The sequence below is a fragment of the Orcinus orca genome, chromosome 15, assembly GCF_937001465.1.
Source record: "Orcinus orca chromosome 15, mOrcOrc1.1, whole genome shotgun sequence".
NCBI classification, from domain to species: domain Eukaryota; kingdom Metazoa; phylum Chordata; class Mammalia; order Artiodactyla; family Delphinidae; genus Orcinus; species Orcinus orca.
In genome coordinates this window covers 77485381-77507864 of record NC_064573.1, presented here as the reverse complement: position 1 = coordinate 77507864, position 22484 = coordinate 77485381, and the positions used below count along the sequence as shown (strand labels likewise).

Sequence of the window (22484 nt, the reverse complement as noted above, 5' to 3'; positions counted from 1 at the left end):
AATTATACTCCAATAAAGATGTTAAAAAAAAGAATTTAACTGCAGTCTCTAAATAGAAAAAAAATTAAAAATAATAAAAGGTGCTATCAGACTTCCATCTAGGCTATTTTGAAGCATACAGCCACCCTAAAAGTTATGGGCCACATTAACCAACTATATCTATAGTAACTTAAATATGGAAATGGACAAGTTGGCAGTTCAGAAACTAAGATATTCCAAGAAGAAAAGAGACACTTGAAATATAGGAAACGTGGTCGTACTATAAAAAAGTCAGTATGACTACAATGTTTAGAGAATAATTTAGAATGGACAAATGTATGCTACAGAAGACCATACAGAAGACCAGTAAATTTAAAGTATTAACATTCCTTCAAATTTAAAGAAGGACACCCTTTGGACAACATACAACTTGGGTTTTAATTTTTTTTTTAATGGTTGAGATATTGATTCTCTCTCCAATATTGGTGACTCTTGTCCTGTATTATACATCAAAATCATCTGTGGAGGGGTGTGTGTGTGTGTGTGTGTGTGTGAAACCAAAAAAAGTGTGTGTGTGTGTGTGTGTGTGTGTGTGTGTGTGTGTGTTAAACCAAAAGCCCAGGGTCTCACTCAGACCTAATGTCCCAAATTCCCAGGGATGGGGGTTACTTTGTTAATTCAAAGTCAGTGAATACTAGATTTTCCCAAAGTCTACTGGACTTACTCCAAAAAACGCTAAGAGAAATTGCAAATAGATCCATCCCCAGGGAGGCTGATTTGTACTCTTATGTGCTAATGTAAGACTAAGTCTGTAAATGGACTGGTTTTGTGCCTTACTGTTAGAAATTTAATCTGTCTTCTCTTGTTTAGTAGAAGGAGGGATAATTACTAAGAGCCAAATCAGTAAAAAGTGAAGAAATTGACTTAAAGTTTGTTCCCAGTGTAATCTCCAGGGCAAACAACAGGAAAGATCTCTCTAGATGGTGTTTTAAGAAACTAAGAAAAGCACCTGAGTTCAAACAATAGATACATAGCATTTCTGCTAAATCTATCACTGAAAGGAGACTGTTTTCTACATGAATTTATCTCAACTTTCTACATACTGCTAAGGAGTAGACGCACACAATCTCAATCAGAAGGAACAGATGAGTTCCAGTTTCACCCGCATTTTCTTTAAGAAAAATAAAATTAGTTGATTAGGGGGAGAAAAGGTCTGAAACACTGCCAAGATAAACAGCCATTCATTTACATTCCCAAATGTGTCTCAAAACACGTTCTTATTTATACAAAAGAAAAAAAATGACGAAAGTCCACCAAACTGTTAACAGCTGTAGCCACTGAGCAATAACATTACAAGAGATTTTTGTTTTTGTCTTTCTATTCTTCTGAATTTCCTCAATATTTTTACAATAACCATGTTTCACAAAGAAAAACAATACATTTGTAAGATAAGGTGTTTTATGTTCAAAATACTATCTGAATTCAGGTCCATGCCAGGTGCTGGGGGGAGGGAGGTACTGTTAGCAAATGTATAAGAAATGATATCAACACCCAAAGAGCTAAAATCTTTTATAGAGCTAAATCACTGTCACATAAAATGGAATAAAAACTGGAGTCTACAAAAGGCAATAGAGATAGCCCCCCAAGGTATTCCCAAGTTCATCAGGAAGCCAGCTATTTAGAACCTGGAAATCACTTCTCCGACGCAACAATGCTGTGAAGAGTGGTTAAGCTCCCAAGCAGTCCACAAAAAGCCAACTTATCTTTTAACATTTAACCTAATCCCTTGCCTTGCTATGAGAAAGAGCAAAAGGTATTCAATAAATTTTTGTTGACAGCATACATGGATGATATAGCTGAACTTTTAACACTACAACATCTAACAGGTACATTGCACTGCATACAGTAGATGCACATTAAACGTCCATGGGATTTGATTTTTTTTAATGGGCTTCCCAACTTCAAGAGCCATTATCATTCACCACCTACTGGTATGATTCCCCTGGGCACTCTGGCAAGGGGTGGACACAGAGAGCAACCTAAACGATTGGGCAGCGAGGGCTGGGGCAACCCCAGGAGGCTGGGCAGTGGAGAAAGCTAGGGAGGCAGAGGACGCACGACCTCTGCTTTCAAAGCCCCCTTTTAGTCGGATACAGTTTTTCTCTCCAGAAAGAAGTCAGCAGGGGAGGGGGAGGGGGAGCTCCCTTATCAAAAGCTTCCGGTCCCAGAGGGGCCTGTGTGGGTATAGTTTGTTTGTGGAAAGAGTTTCACGTCAAGGGTCCCAAATACTCCAAACACATTCGTACCATCAAAATTGGCTATATAATTTGTAGAGCCCAGTGGAAAATGGAAATGCGGGGCCCCTTGTTTAATATTAAGAATGTCAAGATGGCAACAACAGAGCATTAAACCGAGCACAGGGTGCTTCTAAGCCTGGGGCCCTATGTGACCACACAGGTCACACGGGCCCACGAGGCCAGCTGGCCCTGGCCACCACAGAACCTTTGCACTTGCCATTCTCTGCCTAGAATGCCCCCCCCCAATCTCTGCACACTTGCTCCCTCACCTCTTCCATAAGCATGACCTTCCTAGGAAGGCCTCTTGGCTAGCACTATCCCCAACACATACACACTCTGTCCCTTCCACCTGCTTTCTTCTTCTCCAGGGCATCTATTACCTGACAATTATTTGCTCATTGTCCATCTCCCTCTTGCCCAGAATGTGGGCTTTATAAGAGCATGAATTTTTTCTGACTTGTTCACTGCTGTAGCCTCAGTGCCTAGAAGAGTACCTGGTACCAAGAAGCCACCTAATGAGTACTTGAGGAGTGAATGAATGGAGCCCAGGCTGCTTCAAGCAGCAGAACCTTTCAACAAACAGACGTCCTAAGTTACAAGTTGTTCTAGTGCACACAGAGACCATTACAAAACATGTCCAAGTAGACATGTGCTCACTCGTAACAGGAAAAAAATACATGGCACTGACAAGAAAACGTTTTAGTTGGAGTAAAAGAAAAGGCAGAGAACCTTGGGCTGGAGGGATCAGGGGAGAGTTAACATAGGAACAAGAATCAAGTTAAGCCTTAAAAGGAAGGAAGGCAAAGGACAGAAAGAGGAAGGAAAGTCACTCCAGGTAAGCCAGTGCATGAGCTCACATTTGACTCGGTTGCCTTCTCGTTTTGTATTAGTCAGTTCCCCTACTTGTTTCTAACTTAAAAAAAAGAGGAACGTCAAGTCATCAAATTGACCTGCTGACAACATAGATGTAGGCTCTGACAAATTAAATATTGACAAAGTGAGCAAAAAATACTGGCCAACAGTATTAAAACTTTCATCAGGCCTGAAAACCCAAATCGTAACGCTCTGAATGTTCACAGGGGTTCTAACCATCACAGAGCCTCCTTGTGAGGCTGTTGCTGGAAGCAGCAGCTCTGCCCATGCTATTTCAATTCCACACATGCCGACGGGGCCCCCACTGCACTGAGTACCATAGGCGGGGTTACAAGAGGAAGACAAGAGACACCGCCCTCCAGGGATTCCAGGAGGCGGCCTGAAGCAAGAGGCTCACCAGGGATAAGCTTTAGCAAAGAAGAAGTGAGATAGTATAATGAACTTTTCTGCAATACTAATGATAATAATAGCACCAGCTTTAATTTACTGTCTACTTATTGTAAGCCAGCTTGGTGCACTAAGAATGTCCCAGCCTCTACACAAGATCATACTAGCCTGGTCCTCATCTGATAAGTAAGGCAGGGTAAGTGACCTGCCCAAGGTCAGACAACAAGTCAGCAGCAGAGACCGCACCTGAACTCAGGTCCACCCGATTCTGAGCCTGGACTTGTAACCAAAGCCATCCTGCTCCATTAATGTTACCCTTTCAGTTAAAAGAAGCAACACTAGGCTTCTGAGGTCAGGGACTGTGTCCATTCTGCTTACTACTGATTCCCCGGCACCCAGCTATTCCATAAATGTGTTGGATGAACAGAAAACACCTACATTGCTACAGTTAGTGCCGCTTCAAAGAGTTACCCACTTAAAGTGGTCATCTGTCGTTTCTGCCCAACATCCATCCCCTCTTTTCTTTTAGGAAACCACCCCACTCTCGGTCAACATGGCTTAGGTGGGGCTGACCCCACTCTTACCTTCAGGAGTGGGCAGTGGATATGAGCCTGGCCAATTTGCGTCAGTGACTGGTTTGAGGATGGCTCCATGACCCAGTCTGGATCAATGGGAACTTAAGTTCATAACTTCTGCTGCATAAAACAGATGCTCTCTTTCCCCCGGGTTGATAAGCTGACAGAATATAAGACTGGAGTTGCTGGCAGCCATTTTATCCCAAATTGGGATAAAGCCAATTCTATGAATAAAGCCAAGGCTATGAATAAGGCCAACAAAAGGAAAGCAGGACTGAGAGATGGAGAGATTTCTACAGAGAAAAACAATTTTGTAACTATTGAGGTAACTGATGCTAACTAAACTTACTGTGGTAATCATCTTGTAACATATACATATGTCAAGTTACCGTGCTGTACCTGTTAGTGCTCTATGTCAATTATATCTCAGGAAAACTAGGGTGGGGGGAGGACAAATAAAAGAGAGATGGAGAGACTGCTAGTTACATCATAAAACCACCCAGAACAAGGACCACACCTGGAATTTTCAGTTACATGAATCAACAGATTCCAGTTTGGTTTTTTTTAAGCCAGTTTGAGTTGGGTGCTGACTGCTTGCAGCCCAGAGTCCTGACACATCACCTAAATAGAGACGGGACTGAGCAACTGGATTTCATAACCACCACAGTGAAGAGAGCAGCAGCATACTTGCAATTATATTCCACTATCTGTGAGAAGCCCAAATTTACTGAGAAAGGGAAAAAAGACAAAAAAGACAAAGTGCCTACTGCCTCTAAAATTCTATGCAGGGCTGTATCATTTCTTTCACTAACTCAACCATATACCAAGAAGACAATTTAGGTGTCCCTAACTCACCACCTGAAACAGATGGTTTCTAAGCACTATTACTAAAAGCTTCACAAGAGAAGACGAGGCTCAATGGGAGTCGTTTCTAAGTTTTCGTTTCAGCTGGGCTTGTCCATCAAAGGTCTTGCCTGTACCCAGCCATGTGACACTGTAAGGTGATGCTGTTCATGTGCCCATCAAGAGGCAATTTCACGCCTGACTGCTAACATACTAGTTGTTCTTGCTCTAGTGATGATACTGAAAACTGAAGTGAAAGAGACTGCACCAAAAATACAACAGGATGTGCTGGTATAACAGAGTGCTCCAAAGGTGGGGAAAAAAGGGGAGAGGGGCTGTTAGGAGGTGGTACCGGCTTTTTATTTCCCTTTCATGTCAACTGGATGAGCCTGTCAATTTCTGGGGAGTCCCAATTGAACTAAATTTTCCTTTTCAGGAGTCACCCACAGATCAAAGGATTCTTGGGAAGACATAAGGCAAAGATCACAAACTCATGGCCCAAGGCAAATCTAGTCGAAGGAGAGGCGTCGTTTTCTATCGTGTACATATGTTAACAAAAACTAAAAGTGGGAAGAGTTTTTGTGGTAGATAGTTATATTAACTAGTCCCCTAATTTGTTCACGCCTCTCTGTGTTCAAGCATTTGGGTATCTGACTCTGGGTGAGGCCATATGAATTGCATTGGTCAATGAGACAATAACAAACATGACCTAGGCAGAGACTTCAAAAGCACTTGGGCATTGGGACTTGCCTTTTTGCTGCTCTCATAACTCTGGTAAGGTCCACCCAGGGCTAACGTGCTGGAAGATAAGACACATAATCCAGACACAGACACACACACACACACACACACACACACAACCAGAAGTGGAGCTGCCTCGCTGACAGGAGTTAACCTCAGACAGGTACATGAGCCCACTCACGCCCAGCTCAACTGTCACTCTGCAAGATGGTGAGCTAAATAAATCTTGGTTGTCTTAAACCAAAGTTTTGGGGGGTTTTTGGTAGCAAAAACTGATAGAGCCCACATAAAAATACATAATCGCAATTTGGGGGGAAAAATCCCTAAAGACTCTGCAACACCAGGACCACATTCCTACACGGCCACAAGCAGCTGACCTGGGCAGAGGCTCTCGCTTTTAGCCCAGCCACAGCTTAACATTTTCCAATTCGTCACTATCATCTCATCCATGCTAGGGTCACGTTCAGTTGCCATATGTCGTCTCAGTTGGGTGGTGGTATATTTATGGCAAAGAAGAAAGTGAAATACTATATTCCACATACTCCAGTTACTATGAAAAGTGAAAAAAAAAAAGTACAACCACTTTGGAAAACGGTCATTATCTACTAAGGCTGAACATACACATATCTTGTAACCCAGCAATTCCACTCCTAAGCAAATACCCAAGAAGAGTGTGTACATATGTTCCAAAAGATGTACAAAATGTTCACAGCAGCACTATTCCTGACAGCCCCAAACTGGCTATTAACAAACTAGTTATCAGTAATGCCCATCAGGGCTTCTCTGGTGGCGCAGTGGTTGAGAGTCTGCCTGAGGATGCAGGGGACGCGGGTTTGTGCCCCAGTCCGGGAAGATCCCACATGCCGTGGAGCGGCTGGGCCCGTGAGCCATGGCCGCTGAGCTTGTGCGTCCGGAGCCTGTGCTCCACAATGGGAGAGGCCACAACAGTGAGAGGCCCGCGTACAGCAAAAATAAATAAATAAATAATAATGCCCATCAACAGAATTAGTAAGATGTGGCATATTCATAGGGATAAATCTCATACATAATGCTGTGCACAAGAACCCAAAAGTATGTGTTGTATGATTCTACTTATATAGTTCAAAATCAGATAAAATTAAAATAAGACGTTAGAAGTCAGGTGAGTGGTTACCCTTGGGTGGAATGGCACACATACGGGTTCTGAAAAGCTGGTAATGCTGTTCTGTAACCTGGGTGCTGTTTACATTGATGTGTACACTCTTAGAAATACATCAAGATGTACATTTATGGTTGGTACACTTCAATAGAGAGGTTGCCTTTTTGTTTTAATTTTTAAAAAGTGGGGAAACAAGACCAAGAGGAGGGCTGTGCTTCAAGAAAAAATGGTTAAGTATTTTTCTTTAGGGGTATTGTGAAGACAATATCTACACCGTTATGTTTACTACTTAATGTGACAAAAAGAACGGTAGCCGTTATGAAACAAATTATTACAAAAGTATGGCTGGAATCTGAAGACACAACACCTGATGAACTAGGGAAAAAAGGATCAAATGAGTAACATGTAGCCTACTTCACTCATTTGCATTTCCTCCCTGCCCTCTGTGGGCTTTGGGACTTACAACCCCTGAAATACCTTTTCTATAAAGGCTGCCATCATTTCTCAGACTGAAGATACTGGGCGGGTCCCTTAAAACAATTACTTTCCTAAACCTCATCTGTCATATGGGGCTAATGCTGTCCACTGGTGAGGGTCATTGGGAGAACTGAAGAAGACAACGTCTCTAAACCCTGACAAGACAATACCCAGGAGACAAACAAGTAAGCACGCAATGAATTATGATTACTTTATTTTTTATTTATAGCAGTGTTACTGATGATTGCTAAGTACAAAAAACAAACAAAAAAACAAAACCACTAGCGGTGCCCCAAAGTGTGGATGCTCCTCACGGTAGCCTAGAGCCTAGCAGAGCCTAATGTGGTGATTCCAAAGGGAGCAGAAGGGATCAAGGGCATATACTCCAGGGCAGGCTTTTTCTAACTATAAATGAAACAGATTCTGAAGTCCCTTGGATCCTCCAGCAGGCAGGCCGCTTCCATTTTTAGGATACTTCAGTTAGGGCTCCACTATTTTTGGTATCAATGCCTGTGCCTCAGGAATGTTAGGACTAGAAAGACTAGGGAATCCAGACTTCAAACCAAAATAAGCTGTACAGCTGAGAACAATGTCTCAAACTCACCTGATCATCCCAATCACCAGGTTTCTGGGCCCCTCCTCTGGAAACTGATGCAGCAGGGCTGGGAAGGGCCAGAACCTATATTTTAATAAGGCTTAATGTGACTGTTACAGCAAGTCAAGTTTAGGGAACTCCTACCGGGTGAAATTTAAAGTCCAACAGATCTGAATCCAAATTCAATCCCAAGAACTTGCAGCTGGGTAACCCTGGGCAAATTACAGAAAACCTGCATTTCCTCGTTTGTAAAATGAGACTGACAATACCTACCTCCCAGGATTGTTGTGACTCCTGAATACAATGCCACATGCAGTGCGGAGGATTTGCGAGGCCCCAAATGTGCCTTTGTCCTAATAATCCACATTCCTGTTTCTCTTTACCCCCAAAGCTGGTCTTGCCTCAGCCTACAAGTTTACTTTTATGGGGATAACTTGTGTGTAGATCTGGACTAGCCTGAACGACTTATCAGGGGCTAAGTCACCTTCCCAAGGCATTGACAAATTTAATTTTTACATGTCAGACTTCTTCAGTGATGACCCGCTTCTTACACAAGCACGCATGACGCCAATATGAATTTTCATATATAAGAATTAACACATTAAATGAGAACTCTTACAACACACACACACACACAAAGTTGATATCTAACCTTAGAGATAGGCAGAGCACAGAACCAGAAACTCTGTGAAATCTTATAGCTACTAATGTTATTTGAATATAACTACATATTATGTTGAATAAGCCATTTCTTCTGGAAACAGCTTAGCAATTACAGAATTACTCCCTATTGAGAAGCCATAGACGCTGCCTTTGAGCCCAATTTAAGTCACTAAAACCTGCTGCCTTTTTCCAACTGTTAAACATGAATGTGTTTCAGGTGATCTTGATTGTGACAACTCTGTGAAAGGGGCCTTTTTTTTTTTTTTTTTTTTTTTAAGAGAAAGGGTTCCTAGCTTACTCCAGATTCTGGAAGGGATTCATGCCCCACAAAATGTGCACTATGATTAGCATGGAGGTTCTTATCAAAAGTTTTTTTTCTGCTTTAACTGAAGTAATACATGAACAGTTAGAAAAACTTGAACTGTACAAACACTATATAGAGAAAAGTTAAAATTCCTTCCTATCCACGTCGTGAGTTCTCCTCCACAAAGGCAACCTTGTTAAAAGTTTAGGAACCCTTCTAGATCAGGATTTCTCGGTCTCATACTTGCTGACATTTTAGACCAGATAATTTTTTGTGGGTGCTGTCCTGTGCATTGTAGAATGTTCATGAGCATTCCTGGCCTCTACCCACTAGACGCCTGCAGCGAACACACCCCCGCCCCAATTGTGGCATCTAAAAATGTCTGCAGACACTGCCAAAACGGGGGGACAAAATCGCCCCCAGCTGGGAACCACACCTTCCAGAGATACTCAATGCACGCACAAACACAGGGGTGTGTACCTCTACTCATTTCCCCACCCCCACACTGTGGCACACAGTTACTTTCCAACTCATTAGGCCATTTGTACCGGGGCGACGGCCAGCCCGTGCCTCGGCGGGACGCGACGGCCACTCACCAGGTCCCGGATGAGCTGATCCACCAGCTGCTCCCCGCCGCCGGCAGCCTCGCGGGCCGGAGGGGAGCGGGAACGGCTCGCCGCCTCCTGCCTCTCGGCCCGGGTCGCCCGCGCCGCCGGGGGCCGCCCCGCGCCCTCCAAAAGGCCCTGGGCCAGCGCCAGGTACCCCGAGGCCTGCTGCTCACCGCGCCCAGGGACCACCTCGGGCCGCCACGGCCGTCGCTCGGCAGCCTCGGGCCGCCGCCGCTTCCTCAGCGCCTGGGCCTGCGCCAGCTCCTCCTGCCAGTGCCGGCGGAACTCGTCCAGACTGTGGTCGGCCATCGCCGCCGCTCCTGGCCCGCCGCGTCCCCCTCGGCCCACCAGGTGCCACGGGACGGTCCCTCCGCGGGAAGTGTCCGCCGCCACCGGAAACCGCCGCCGCTGCCGCGCTCGGGTTCCGGGTGGCCTGCCCGGCCCCGCCCCGCCCCGCCCCCAGTGCTCCCCTCCGGCTGTCCCTGGCGCTTTGGCTTGCGGCAACCCAGGCCGAGGTCTGTGCCCTGCCCCCGCCCCCAGCTTTTCAACTTTCCGCTTGTGGCTTTTGCCAAGCGCAGAGTGTGCGCCAAGCCCTGTTTTTTCATTCAAACATGCATTGAGCAACTACTATGTCAGATGCTGAGAATTCAGTATTTGAATCTGCAGCAACAAAAATAATCTCTTCCCTCTTGGGGTTTGCATTCAAGTGAGGGGGTGGGAAGGAGGAGGCGTTCAACAAACGAATATGAACGTTTGAATCCGTGGGAGGCGTTATGAAGAAGCTAAAACAAGGTAAGGTAATAAAACAAGGCGAGGGACGGGGATGGGAGAATTACTTTTAGAAGGATGGTCAGAGAATGGACTGTCTGATATGTCATGTGAACTAAAAGCTAAATGAGGAGAGAAACCAGCCATGGGAAGATCAGATCTCAGAAGAGATCTTTCCAGAAGGAACTGCAAGTGAGAGGGCTATGAGATTGGAAAGAAAGAGGCATACAATAGCATACCAAATTCTAAGGGCTTTGTATCTGTTGTTTGCTCCTCAGGGACTTTTATCCCCACCTTGACCTGGTTAACTCTTACACATCTTTCATATCTCAGTTCTCCTCCCAAACCCCGCCCCCACAAATCAGGTCTCCCTGCTATTCATTCTTAACAGCATCCCATACTTATAGCACAGAACACAATTTGTAATTTTATATCTGTGTGATGTCTTACTAACATCTCCCTTCCCTGCTGGACTGTCAGTTCTTAGCTTGGAGGCCAGTGATTAATAGGAGCTCAATAAATATTTACTTAATAACAACCCTTAAAGTGAGAACTACTGTCTCCACTTTACAGATAAATAGCCACAGATCACGCAGCTGGTAATTTGCAGACCCAGGATTCTAATCCTCTTTCTTACTCCATACCTGACCTATTAATTATCAGAATCATAGAGCCCACACATCTAAACCAGCTAGGAAGCACTTGGCGGCACCTCTGGTTACTATGCGTGTGCGTGTGTGTGCGTGTGCGTGTGTGTGTGTGTGTCTATTTTCAAATTCAGTGATATCACCAGCATGGTTGTTGACAGCCTGGGTGCCAGAGTTGGATCTAGGTGGGAATCCCAGCACCTTCATTTACTCACATCCTCTTTCTTCCAGCAATTCCACTTCTAGGAATTTATCCAAGAGAAGAAAATTGAGGAGTTCAAGGAATACCTTCAAGGAGGTTCACTGAAGCGTTGTTTATAGTGCTAAATATCAGAAGCAATCTAAGTAGTTGACAATAGGGCGTTGGTTAATTAAGTTATGCTCCATTAGAATGTAAGAAAGATCCTAACTGGCTTGTCAGCTTCATGAGAGCAGAGACCTGATCTATTTGTTCTTTGCTATGTCTTCAGTGCTCAAAACAGTGTCTGGCACATAGTACTGCAAATAATGAATGAGTAAATGAAAAACTGTGCAACTATTAAACTACATTGGAGAAGAAAACTTAACTATGTGAAAGTTATTCACAATATAGCAAAGTCAGGGTACATAACTGTAGGTATGGCATGATCCCAGTGGTGTCTCTTATAGAGAGTGTATGCATTAAGAAGAATATACACCCATATCTTACCAAAAGAGATCTCTAGAGAGAACAGAATTATGGGTATTTTGGTGTTCTTTTTCTTTATCTGTATATTATAATTTGCTACAATAAACGTTGTCCCAGCCTGAGTTCCTCCAGAAAGCAGAGCTGAGACCTAGGCTTGCAGGCAGCTAGTTTTTTGTAGGAGTGATTCCAGAGAAGAAGCGTGGGGGACTGAGAAGACTGAAACAGGGAAGGAGGGACAGCTAATCCAAAGAGCATTCTTGAGTTGGTCCTGTTCTGGGCAACTTACACTCAATCTCACTGGGACCTTCTAAGGAGCCTTGAAGATTGTCCTCCCAAGAAGTAAGAGCTGGAAGGCAACATTTATCCACTGGCTCATCCTCCGTTAGAGAAAGGTTAAACCATGGGTTTTACATAATCTTTCACTTCCAGATTGAATATAAGTAAACAGATTCCCATGGATGTCCCACACCAAGGCAGTGAAGAGACGCTGAGGCAAAAAGCAAGAGATACTCTACACAGCTAACAGGAGGGACTGTCAGGCACAAGTCAGTTGCTACAGCCAGGGCTAAAGTAAATGGCAAATCAAGAGGATGCAGTGTAGGGCATTAGAAGTGCCCAATAAGTATTTTTAGTTATAAAGATAAAATGAGCTATTTTCCCCCAAAACACTCAGCTAACGTCCCACTTCATTCTAGATGCTTTCCATATGAATTCCAAAGATCAAACTTGTTTTTATCTATCTGCTTGTGGGTCAGAAGGCAAATAAGGCTCTTTTTATATCTCTAGGACTTATGGAGCATCTAATACTTGAAAAGCAAACTAGAAAAAGTTTTAAATGCCTAATTTTGATGGTCAAAAAGTCAGTTTCCTCTTGCCCCTTTAAAATAATTTTAAGGGGCAGAGGGGGCAGGCTAATGGGGCAATTAGTCACCCAGGGAAAATGAAGAAAGAGGGGAGAAAAATGCTAAGAGGAAGGGAAATACTGTCCTTTTCTCAGTATTACCTACCATTCACTAAGAATATCATGTTGAGTTTATATCTTGCCAATAAAATAGCAAATTCCTGGGCCTCCATATCCTCAAATGAAAAATAAAGGTAAAGGGCTTCCCTGGTGACGCAGTGGTTAAGAATCCTCCTGCCAATGCAGGGGACACGGGTTCGAGCCCCGGTCCGGGGAGATCCCACATGCTGCGGAGCCACTAAGCCCATGCGCCACAACTACTGAGCCTGCGCTCTAGAGCCCGCGACCCACAACTACTGAGCCCACGTGCCAGAACTACTGAAGCCCGCGCGCCTAGAGCCCGCGCTCTGCAACAAGAAAAGGCACCGCAATGAGAAGCCCGCGCACCGCAACGAAGAGTAGCCCCCGCTCACCGCAACTGGAGAAAGACCACACGCAGCAACGAAGACCCAACGCAGCCAAAAGTAAATAAGTAAAATAAATAAATTTATTAAAAAAACAATAAAGGTAAAGATATCTTCCCTTCAGAGTAAGGCTGGTAAGATGCCATAAGATGTGCCATATGCTAGCATCCATGAGGCACAGAGCAGGCGTTCTGTGAATAACCGTTATGATCCACATTAATACGGTCCTGGCAGTTAGATTATGTCTAACCTATCCTCTGTACGTCTAGTGTTCCATGAGCCCCACCGTTTCCCCTATCAAGAGTGTTCCTTGCAAGTCCAATCCATTAGAGATCTTTGGTTGCAAGCAACAGATATCAAATCTCGATACCTGAAGCGTAAAGAAATCGAACTCGGAGAAATAAAGGAAAAGAGGAATGCCTAGGCCCTTGGAATGCCCAGAACCAGATCAGATTCAGAGATGTCATTATAGGAAATCCTGAACCATCCATTTTGGTTACATTCACCACCTGTCTTCCACATTCTGGGATTCAAAATCCCAGAGCAGGAGCTCTCAGAGTGTGGCCCTTGGACCAGCATCACCTGGGGACTCCTTAGGAATGCAATCCCTCAGGCCAGACTACTGAATAAGATACTCTGATGCAACCCTAGCAACCCGTGCTTTAACAGTCCCTCCAGGTGACTCTGATGCACAATCCAGTTTGAGAACCACCATCCCAGAGGATCACTGGAATGGCCTAGTTTGGGTCACATTCCAGGCCCTGACTAAGGAGCGGGGTCTACAGTGGGGTGGATTTCCAGGACCGTATGAAGTGAGGCAGCAGAGTTCCCCAAAACAGCAGAAGGGGGAAGGGATACTGGACCAGGCTAAAACATCTGCAAGGCTGTCATAGGAAGGAGGCTCTGGGAAGTCAGTCTTAGTACTTCCCATGCCTGCACACCTCCTCTGCCCATGGTCGAGATGTTGTACGCTCCCCTCCAAACCCCAGCTCTGCCAGAGCCCCAGAAAGATGGCTGAAAAATGGCCATCACCCTTCCCCAAGTACCTCCTGCCTCACACCTCCTCCTCAGACCACTCATATGCTGGACTACAAGGGTTCAAGAACTTCTTCACTGCAGAGTCAGGGAGGTCTCAAAAAAGTAGTTACAGCGGGAGACAGGAGCAAAGATGCTCTCATGTACAAGGTAAGAGGGTTTATCAGTTTCCATGGCCGCTGTAAAAAATTCATAACACACAAACAAACTAAGTGACTTAAAAACAACACGCAATTATTCTTTTACAGTTCTAGAAGCCAGACGTCCAAGATCCATTGCGTGGGGCTGAAATCAAGGTGCTGGCAGGGCCCTGCTTCCTCAGTGCCTTGAGAGGAGAATCTGTTTTCTTACCTTTTCCAGCTTCTAGAACGTGCACTCCTTGCGTTCCTTGGCTCGTGGCTCCATCTTCAAAGCCGGCAGAGTAGCGTCTTCCTTCCGCCATCACACTGCCTTCCGTCTCTGTGTTCAGATCTCCCTCTGCCTCCCTCTTATAAGGATTCCTGTGATTACATAAGGCCCACCTGGGGAATCCAGGCTCCTCCTCTCCCCATCTCAAGATCCTTAATTTACTCTTTTTTTTTTTTTTTTTTTTTTTTTTTTTTGGCCACTGCGCAGCATGCAGGATCTTAGTTCCCCAACCAGGGATGGAACCTGTGCCCCTGCAGTGGAAGCGAAGAGTCTTAACCACTGGCCCCCCAGGGAAGTCCCTCAAGACCCTTAATTTAGTCACATCAGCAAAACCCTTTTTGCCATCTAAGGTGGCATTCCAAGGTGCCAGAGATTAGGACCTGACTATCTTTGGGGGCCATTGTTGGGCCTGCCACAGAAGGCCTTCAGCGACCACAGAGCCAAATGCCTTCAGGTGACTCCACGAAATCAAAATGAGGCAAGTAGAGCAGGTGTGGACAGCAGCAAATGGAGTGTGGACGCCCATCTAGAGGGGAAACCGAAGCTCGGCTCCAGCCGCCTTTGGATCTTAATCGGAATCTTCCAAATCCCAGTATCTTGATTTTTAATGACTAGCAATAAATTTTGATTTTTAAAGAATAAAGATTTCTATTAAAAGTGTAAATTGCATTCAGTAGCCTCCAAACCCCAAAGGTAGTTCATTCTTGAGCAATCCATCAATTAGGACAAAGCTCCCTCCCACTTACCATTAAGATACCTCTTTAGCTCTTGTGAGCAGGATTGAGAAACGACACCTCATTTGGGGCCACTAATGAGTGAAGGACACCAGGAGACTAACATGAAACTAATAGAAAGAAATAATTGTGACTTCAAAGTATAGTGTTTAGAAACATTAACAGAAACATCAGAATTTTACAAGCAGCCATTTCGCATATCAACATGACCCTGCTGTATTCGTTGCTGTAGGCATTATTGCCCTTTGTTGCTGTTTTATGCCTTCATAAATAGCAAAATATAAAATTCCTTGGGGAACAACTCTGGTCTTAAAGAAAAACTATCTATAGCAGGAAACAATTTGCTTGTTCTTGAGAATTCTCCCATCAATAATTCCATTTTTAAAAATGTTGCACAGACGGAATTCAGTGTCAGCTGCCAGTTACAGACTTAATCACTTAAAAGGAGGTTGTCCCATATGGACACCAGTCCCCATATCTGTTTCTCTCTCCTCAGTCTCCTCTTGTTTTTATTGAAGCCCTCACCTCTTTCATCTCCCCAGCCCGGTTCCAAAACCACCCCCTCCGTAGGTGTTACTCTCCCCAGGTTTCTATCCCTGGGTCCCTGTTATTTGTCTTGAAAATTCAGCTCCACCTGAGGCTCATCAGAGACGCTCTGTTAATGGAGGTGGCCATGGTTTGGGGGCTCTCACTCCTGCTTAGACTCTGAGACTCCAAGAGCTGATTTCCTTGCCTGCCTACTTAAGAAGCAACACACCAAGGCAAGCTTGGGTTTCTCCTGGAACCGTCCCCGTCTGGGTTCACAGGAACAGATTCTTGTTAGCATGACTTTGACCCTGACTCCGTTAAGACAGGAACACTGACATCGTTTCTTCAATTCCAAATCCTCCCTCCCAACTTGTTTCTCTGCAACCCCGACCAAGTGTTTCCTATCTCAGCAAATGACGCCGCTGCCCTGACGTTGCAGCCAAGAAGCTGGTTGTCCCTCTCCCCTTCCTCTCACATCAGCAAGTCCTGACAATTCTACCTTCACAATATATCTTGAATCTGTCTGCTTCTCTCCACCTCCCCTGCCACCATCCTGGTCCAAGTAGGGTTGCCAGATAAAATACTGATGCCCAGTTAAATTGGAATTTCAGATAGACAATGATTTATTTTTTTTTAGTGTAAGCATGCCTAAGCAAAATTTGAATTTCAGATAAAGAATAAATTTTTAGTATAAATATGTCCTATGCAATCTGTGGGACATACTTATATTTAAAAAAAAATTATTTGCTTATCTGAAATTCCAATTTAACTAGGTGCCCTTTGTTTTTATTTGTTAAATCTGACAGCCCGAAGTCCAAGGCATCATCATCACACCTGGAGTATCTCCTCACTGGTCTCCCTACCTCCACTCTGGCTCCTGGCAATGAATAAAAACCGACAGAGAGCTTTTGAAAAAGTGAATCATGGATTTCCCTGGCGGTCCAGTGCTTAAGACTCCATACTTCCAATGCAGGGGGCATGGGTTTGATACCTGGTTAGAGAACTAAGATCCCCCATGCCCTGCAGTGAGGCCAAAAAAAATAAAAAGTGAATCAGATCAGCACACTCCCCTGTTGAAAACACCTCAAGGTGCCTCACCTGTTCTTGAAATAACAAATCCATTTTTGAAAACAGCTTTATTGAGATAAAATTCACATACTGTACAATTCACGCATTTAAAATGCACAATTCGGGAATTCCCTGGTGGTCCAATGGTTAGGACTCGGTGCTTTCACTGATGGGGCCCAGGTTCAGTCCCTGATTGGGGAACTAAGATCCCACAAGCTGAGCGGCGTGGCCAAAAAATAATAATAAAATAAAGTAAGTGCACAATTTGATGGCTTTTAGAATATTCACAGATACACGTAACCATCACCACATTTTAGAACATCACCACCCAAAAAAAATACCCCACTCCCTTTAACCATCACCCCTAATCCTCTCCTGGGCGACCACAATTCTGTTTGCTGTATAGATTTCTCTATTCTGCACAGTTCACAGGAATGGACTATGATACATGGCCACACGCGACTGGCTTCTTTCACTTAGCACAGTGTTTTAAAGGTTCATTCATGTTGTAGCATGTGTCAGCACTCATTCGTTTTTATGGCCGAATAACATTCCATTGTATGAATGGAACGCATTTTGATTATCCATTCATCCACTGATGGGCATTTGGGTTGTTTCCACCTTTTGGCTCTTATGAATAACACTGTTATGAACATTCATGGATAGTTTTTTATGTAGTTGTGCTTTTATTTCTCTGGGGTATATACTGAAGAGTGGAATTGCTGGATTACATCATTTTTAATCACGCTGAATCATCTGAGGAACTGCCACACGATTTTTTCAAATTGGCTGTGTCACTTTACATGCCCGCCAGCAGTGTATGAGGGTCCAATGTATATCTTACACCCTCCCATTCAGACCTATCTGCGGTCTGAAGAAGCAAAGCCGTTTTCTACCTTTGGGGGCCTTCGCACACACTTCTGTTGTGCTAAAACACTCTTCCCATGTCATTCCTCAGTGCAGCTGACCCTATCCACCCTTTAGTTCTCGGCTTACGTGGGACCTCCTCAGGCAAGCCATCCCTAAGTGCCTCATCTAAGTAATGCACCCACACACCATTTTCTCCATCACTGAAACTGACCCTTACCTTAACAGTTAACTTGTTTTCATTATTATTTACTTGTTTGTGTGTCTCCCCCATTAGAATGTAGCCTCCCTGAGGGTGGGACCATCTCTGTCTTGTTCACCCTTGTGTTCTCAGCTTGGTTCCTAGGATGTGCTAGACAATTGTTAGTTAGTTGGTTGGTTGGTTCGTTGGATGAATGAATGAATGAACGAACGACGAAATGAATGAATCCATGGGTGATGATGAAGCTAAGAGAAGGAAGAAGGTGTTTCTGAGGTTTGTGACCACACATAGTAGATGCTCAATAAATATTTGTGTCGCTGATGAGGCTGCAAGTAATAAAGATATGCACAACTACACACACACACACACACACACACACAAAACGTAAGAGAAAGATGAATTCACTCCTTTAAGAAAGAAGTGAGGGATGTCATTGAAAGTCATAAATCTCAACATGAGTGCTCATATAGGAGATAGAAAGGGTTGCTTGGTCTATTCCACTTTGCAATCTGCTGAAGACATGCATCTCCTCTCCTCTCTGTTTTATAGAAAAATCACTCTGAGCACTTTGGTGCACTGAGCACTTTGGAACTCTAATTACATGTGACACACAAATGGAAAGAAAAATAGGAAATCAAACAATTGAGCCAATAAGTTGCAATTTATATGGGCACTTAATAGCAGAAAAATGCCCTAAGCCACTCAGAATTTCCTCAAAGCACTTTGCAGATGGACATCACAGAAGCTGTCATGAGAATGAAGTCGAGAATGTCTAAAATGTGCCTGAGTTCCTTGGTGACATGTCAGTGCTGTGAATCTTAATGTCCATTTTCACAATATTTCTCCAAGGTCAATGCCACGTAAGACTTTCTGAAGTCTGTCTCTAGCTCACCTCTGTAGTCTGATTTCTCAACACTGTCCCTCAGTCTCTAAGCTCTAATCATCTCAATCTCTTAGAGCTTTCCGCCCCATCGTGCTCCTATCCCCTCTCACCTGCATCTGCCTGACTCCTATCAGGTTTCATTTTAGAGGTCACCTCCTCCAAGAAGCCTTCCTTTCCTTTTTCCTTCTCCAGGCTCGGTTAGATTCTGTATTAGTTAAGATTCTTAGGTTGACTTCTGATTCTGCATGTAAAAAGCTTTGAAGTCTCCACTCTGTCCTAACAACAAGTGAAAAGCTGAACAGACTGAAAAATCATCAACTTTTCTCGGATCCATAAGGCAGGTGAAGATAGAGCAAACCACTGCCCCCAAGATTGGGAAACAGGTGAATACAGGGAGTCCAGCTTACTGAAGCAGAGGCTCACAAGCAGAACAGTGCTGGGGAAGGAAAATCGGAGCTGTAGTTGATGAATTGCCTGAGGTTCAGTGTGCACAAGTCTGAGAGTTAAAAGCTCCAGGGGATCCAGTCACGGTGGGGCTCCACGCTTTTCTGAGGTTTTCCTACAGAAGCTCCACCAAGGTCTCACAGTAAATATCAGAGAAAAGTCCCCTCATAGTTCCAGCAGGGAGACAGGAAATGAACCATTTTGAAATACACCAGAGTATTCTGTTCTTCTTAACCAGGCCTGCCCTTAGGAGAAACTAGTTAACCAGAGGGTAACCTGCTAGGGTATTATCAGAACCTAACTGACTTGGAGGAAGGGAAATGTCCAAATCCAGCAGCTCCAGCCTCCACATGGGAGAAGGGAAAAAAAGAGAAAGGATGTAAATTACTAATATCAGAAATGAAAGAGGGGATAGCACTACAGATCCCATGGACATTAAAAGGATAATAAAAGAATATTATGAACAACTCTATGCCCACAAATTTGATAACTTGGATGAGAACCCACACAAGGAGAAATAGATGATCTGAATAGGCTTACGTCTACTGAAGAAATTGAATCAGTAGTTAATAACCTTCTAAAACAGAAAGCACCAGGCCCAGATGGCTTCACTAGTGACTTCTATCAAGCCTTTAAGGAATAAATTATACAAATTCTCCACAATCTATTTCAGAGGATAGAAGCAGAGGGAATACTTCCTACCTCATTCTATGAGGCCTGCATTACCCTAGTACCCTAACAAAGACATGATCAGAAAACTACAGACTAATATCTCTCATGAAGATAGATGAACATAGATGCAAATAGTCTTAGCAAAATATTAGCAAATCAAATCCACCAATGAATAAAAAGAATTACATACCATGACTGTGATATTGTGACTTTTAAGAAGGACATATCAATATAATTGGTCATTCGGATGACCAAATATACTTCTCACACGTACTTGGTTTTCCTCTTTGGTTCATGGCTCACAGCTCCTGAAACCTTTGGAATTTCCTAAGTTTAGAGAATGGACAAGTTACCTTTTGTTATGCTAATGAGGTGACTTTTGGAAGGCACCTAAGGATGGGCTGGTTGCCCATAGAACCAACCATGTGATTAGAGGGTTGGAACTTTCAGTCCTACCCCCCTGACCTCTAGGTTAGGGAGACGGTCTGGAGATTTGATTCGATCACCAATGGCCAATGATTTCACCAATCATGACTCCATAAAAATCCAAAAGGATGGGGTTTGGAGAGCTTCTGGATTGGTGACCATGTGGAGATGTGGGGAGAGTGATGAGCCTGGAGAGGGCACACTCTCTCCCCTCATACCTTGCCCTATGCATCTCTTCCATCTAGCTGGTCCTGAGTTATATCCTTTTGTAATAAACCAGTAACATGTTTCTGAGTTCTGTGAGCCACTCTAGCAAATTAATCAAACCTGAGGAGGAGGTCGTGGGAACCTCTGATTTAAAGCCCAGTGGGTCAGAAGTACAGGTAACAACCCAGGCTTTCGACTGGCATCTGAACTAAGGTGGGGGGCAGCCTTGTAGGACTGAACCCTTAACCTGTAGACTCTCATGCTCTCTCCAGGTAGAGAGCATGAGAGTTGACTTGAATCGCAGGACACCCTGCTGGTGTCTGGAGAATTGCTTGTTGGTGGGGGGAACCTTCCCCACCAATGTTAGAACTGGATCCAGGAACCCAAAAGAATGACCAAGTAGGATTTAGCCCAGCTATGCAAGGCTGGTTCAATACTCAAAAGTCAATTAAGGCAATTCATCACATCAGCAGGCTAAGAAAGAAAAGTCTAATGATTATGTCAATAGATGCAGAAAAGGCATTCGACAAAATCCAGCACCCATTCATGATAAAACCGCTCAGTAAAATAAGAAAAGAGGGGAACTTCCTCAAGTTGATAAAGAATATCTACCAAAAGAACCTATAGCTAACATCATACTTAATGGTGAGAAACTAGAAGCTTTCCAACTAAGATTAGGAACAAGGCAAAGATATCCCCTCTTACCACTCCTTTTCATCATACTGGAAGATTCTTAGGTTGACAGAAACAGAAACCCAACTTAAAATGACTTTAGCTAAAAAGAGAATCTATTTTTGCTCTGGGAAGTTCAAGGGTAAAGTAAACTCAGGCTTCTGATCTCTCTTACTCCCCCGCCTTCCTCCCCCACCTTCCTCCTTCTCTCTCTCTTTCTTCCTCCTTCTCTCTCTCTCTTTCTTCCTCCTTCTCTCTCCCTCTTTTTCTCTGTTGGGCTCACTTTCTTCTACTGCAGTTGGGGATAAGCATTCCTGGAACATCAGGTGGCATAAAGGAAAGAGAATTAACTTAACACATGTACTACAATCCCTGACTCCATCTAGTATGGAATCTGGGGACAACTGGTAGGCAGAGTGTTGAGGAAAGAAGAAGCCCAAAGACGTTGGCTGCTGTTCTAACACATCCAGCAGCTAGCTCTGTGATCTTGGGCAAGTCACCTGACCTCTATCATTCCCACTTTCCACATCAGCAAAATATAAAAAATAACCTAGGCCATCAGTTTTCACACTTTAACGAGCATCGGAAACACAGGGGGTGGGACCCTACGCCACAGTGCCTGACTGACTGGTCTAGTTAAACCTGGAGAATTTGCACTGCCAGTAAATTTTCAGACGATCCTATTGCTGCTGGTCCAGGGACACACACTTCGAGATGATTTCTGGGGACGTTCCAAATCTGAGATTCTATGGATCTAAAAGCCGTGGGGATAAGCAAAGGAAAAGATTAAGAACGATAAAAGGTTTTTAGATTTGGAATCATGATTGTATGAGGGTGTTTTGTTGCTGTTGATTTGATTTTTTTTTTTACTGTGCTAAAATATATATAACATTGGGACTTCCCTGGTGGCGCAGTGGTTAAGAATCCGCCTGCCATTGTAGGGGACACAGGTTCGATCCCTGGTCCGGGAAGATCCCACATGCCGAGGAACATCTAAGCCTGGGCGCCACAACTACTGAGCCTGCATGCTGCAACTACTGAAGTCTGTGCGCCTAGAGCCCATGCTCCACAACAAGAGAAGCCACCGCAATGAGAAGCCCACGCACCGCAACGAAGAGTAGCCCCCGCTCGCCGCAAGTAGATAAAGCCTGCGCGCAGCAACGAAGACCCAAAACAGGCAAAAAAAAATATATATATATATATGAGACATAAAATTTACCATCTTAACCATTTTTTTTTGGCTGAGCCACATGGCTTGCAGGATCTTAATTTCCTGACTGGGGGCCTCAGGCCCCAGCAATGAGAGTGCCGAGTCCTAACCACTGGACCGCCAGGGAATTCCCCCATCTTAACCATCTTTAAGTGTACAATTTAGTGGCATTAAGTACATTCACACTGTTGTAACCATGAC

The 22484-nt window shown here is 44.2% G+C and overlaps 1 protein-coding gene across 1 annotated transcript in view; it reads right to left on the bottom strand.

Annotated features, from left to right (window-relative positions):
* FBXW8 (F-box and WD repeat domain containing 8) overlaps window positions 1–9879 on the bottom strand; it is a 114131-nt gene extending 104252 nt beyond the window's left edge. The window contains exon 1 of the mRNA XM_004281497.4: window positions 9469–9879. Within this exon, the coding sequence (XP_004281545.1) occupies window positions 9469–9789 (321 nt within the window). The 5' untranslated portion in view covers window positions 9790–9879. The remainder of the gene's footprint in view (window positions 1–9468) is intronic.
* Window positions 9880–22484: the final 12605 nt, after the last annotated feature.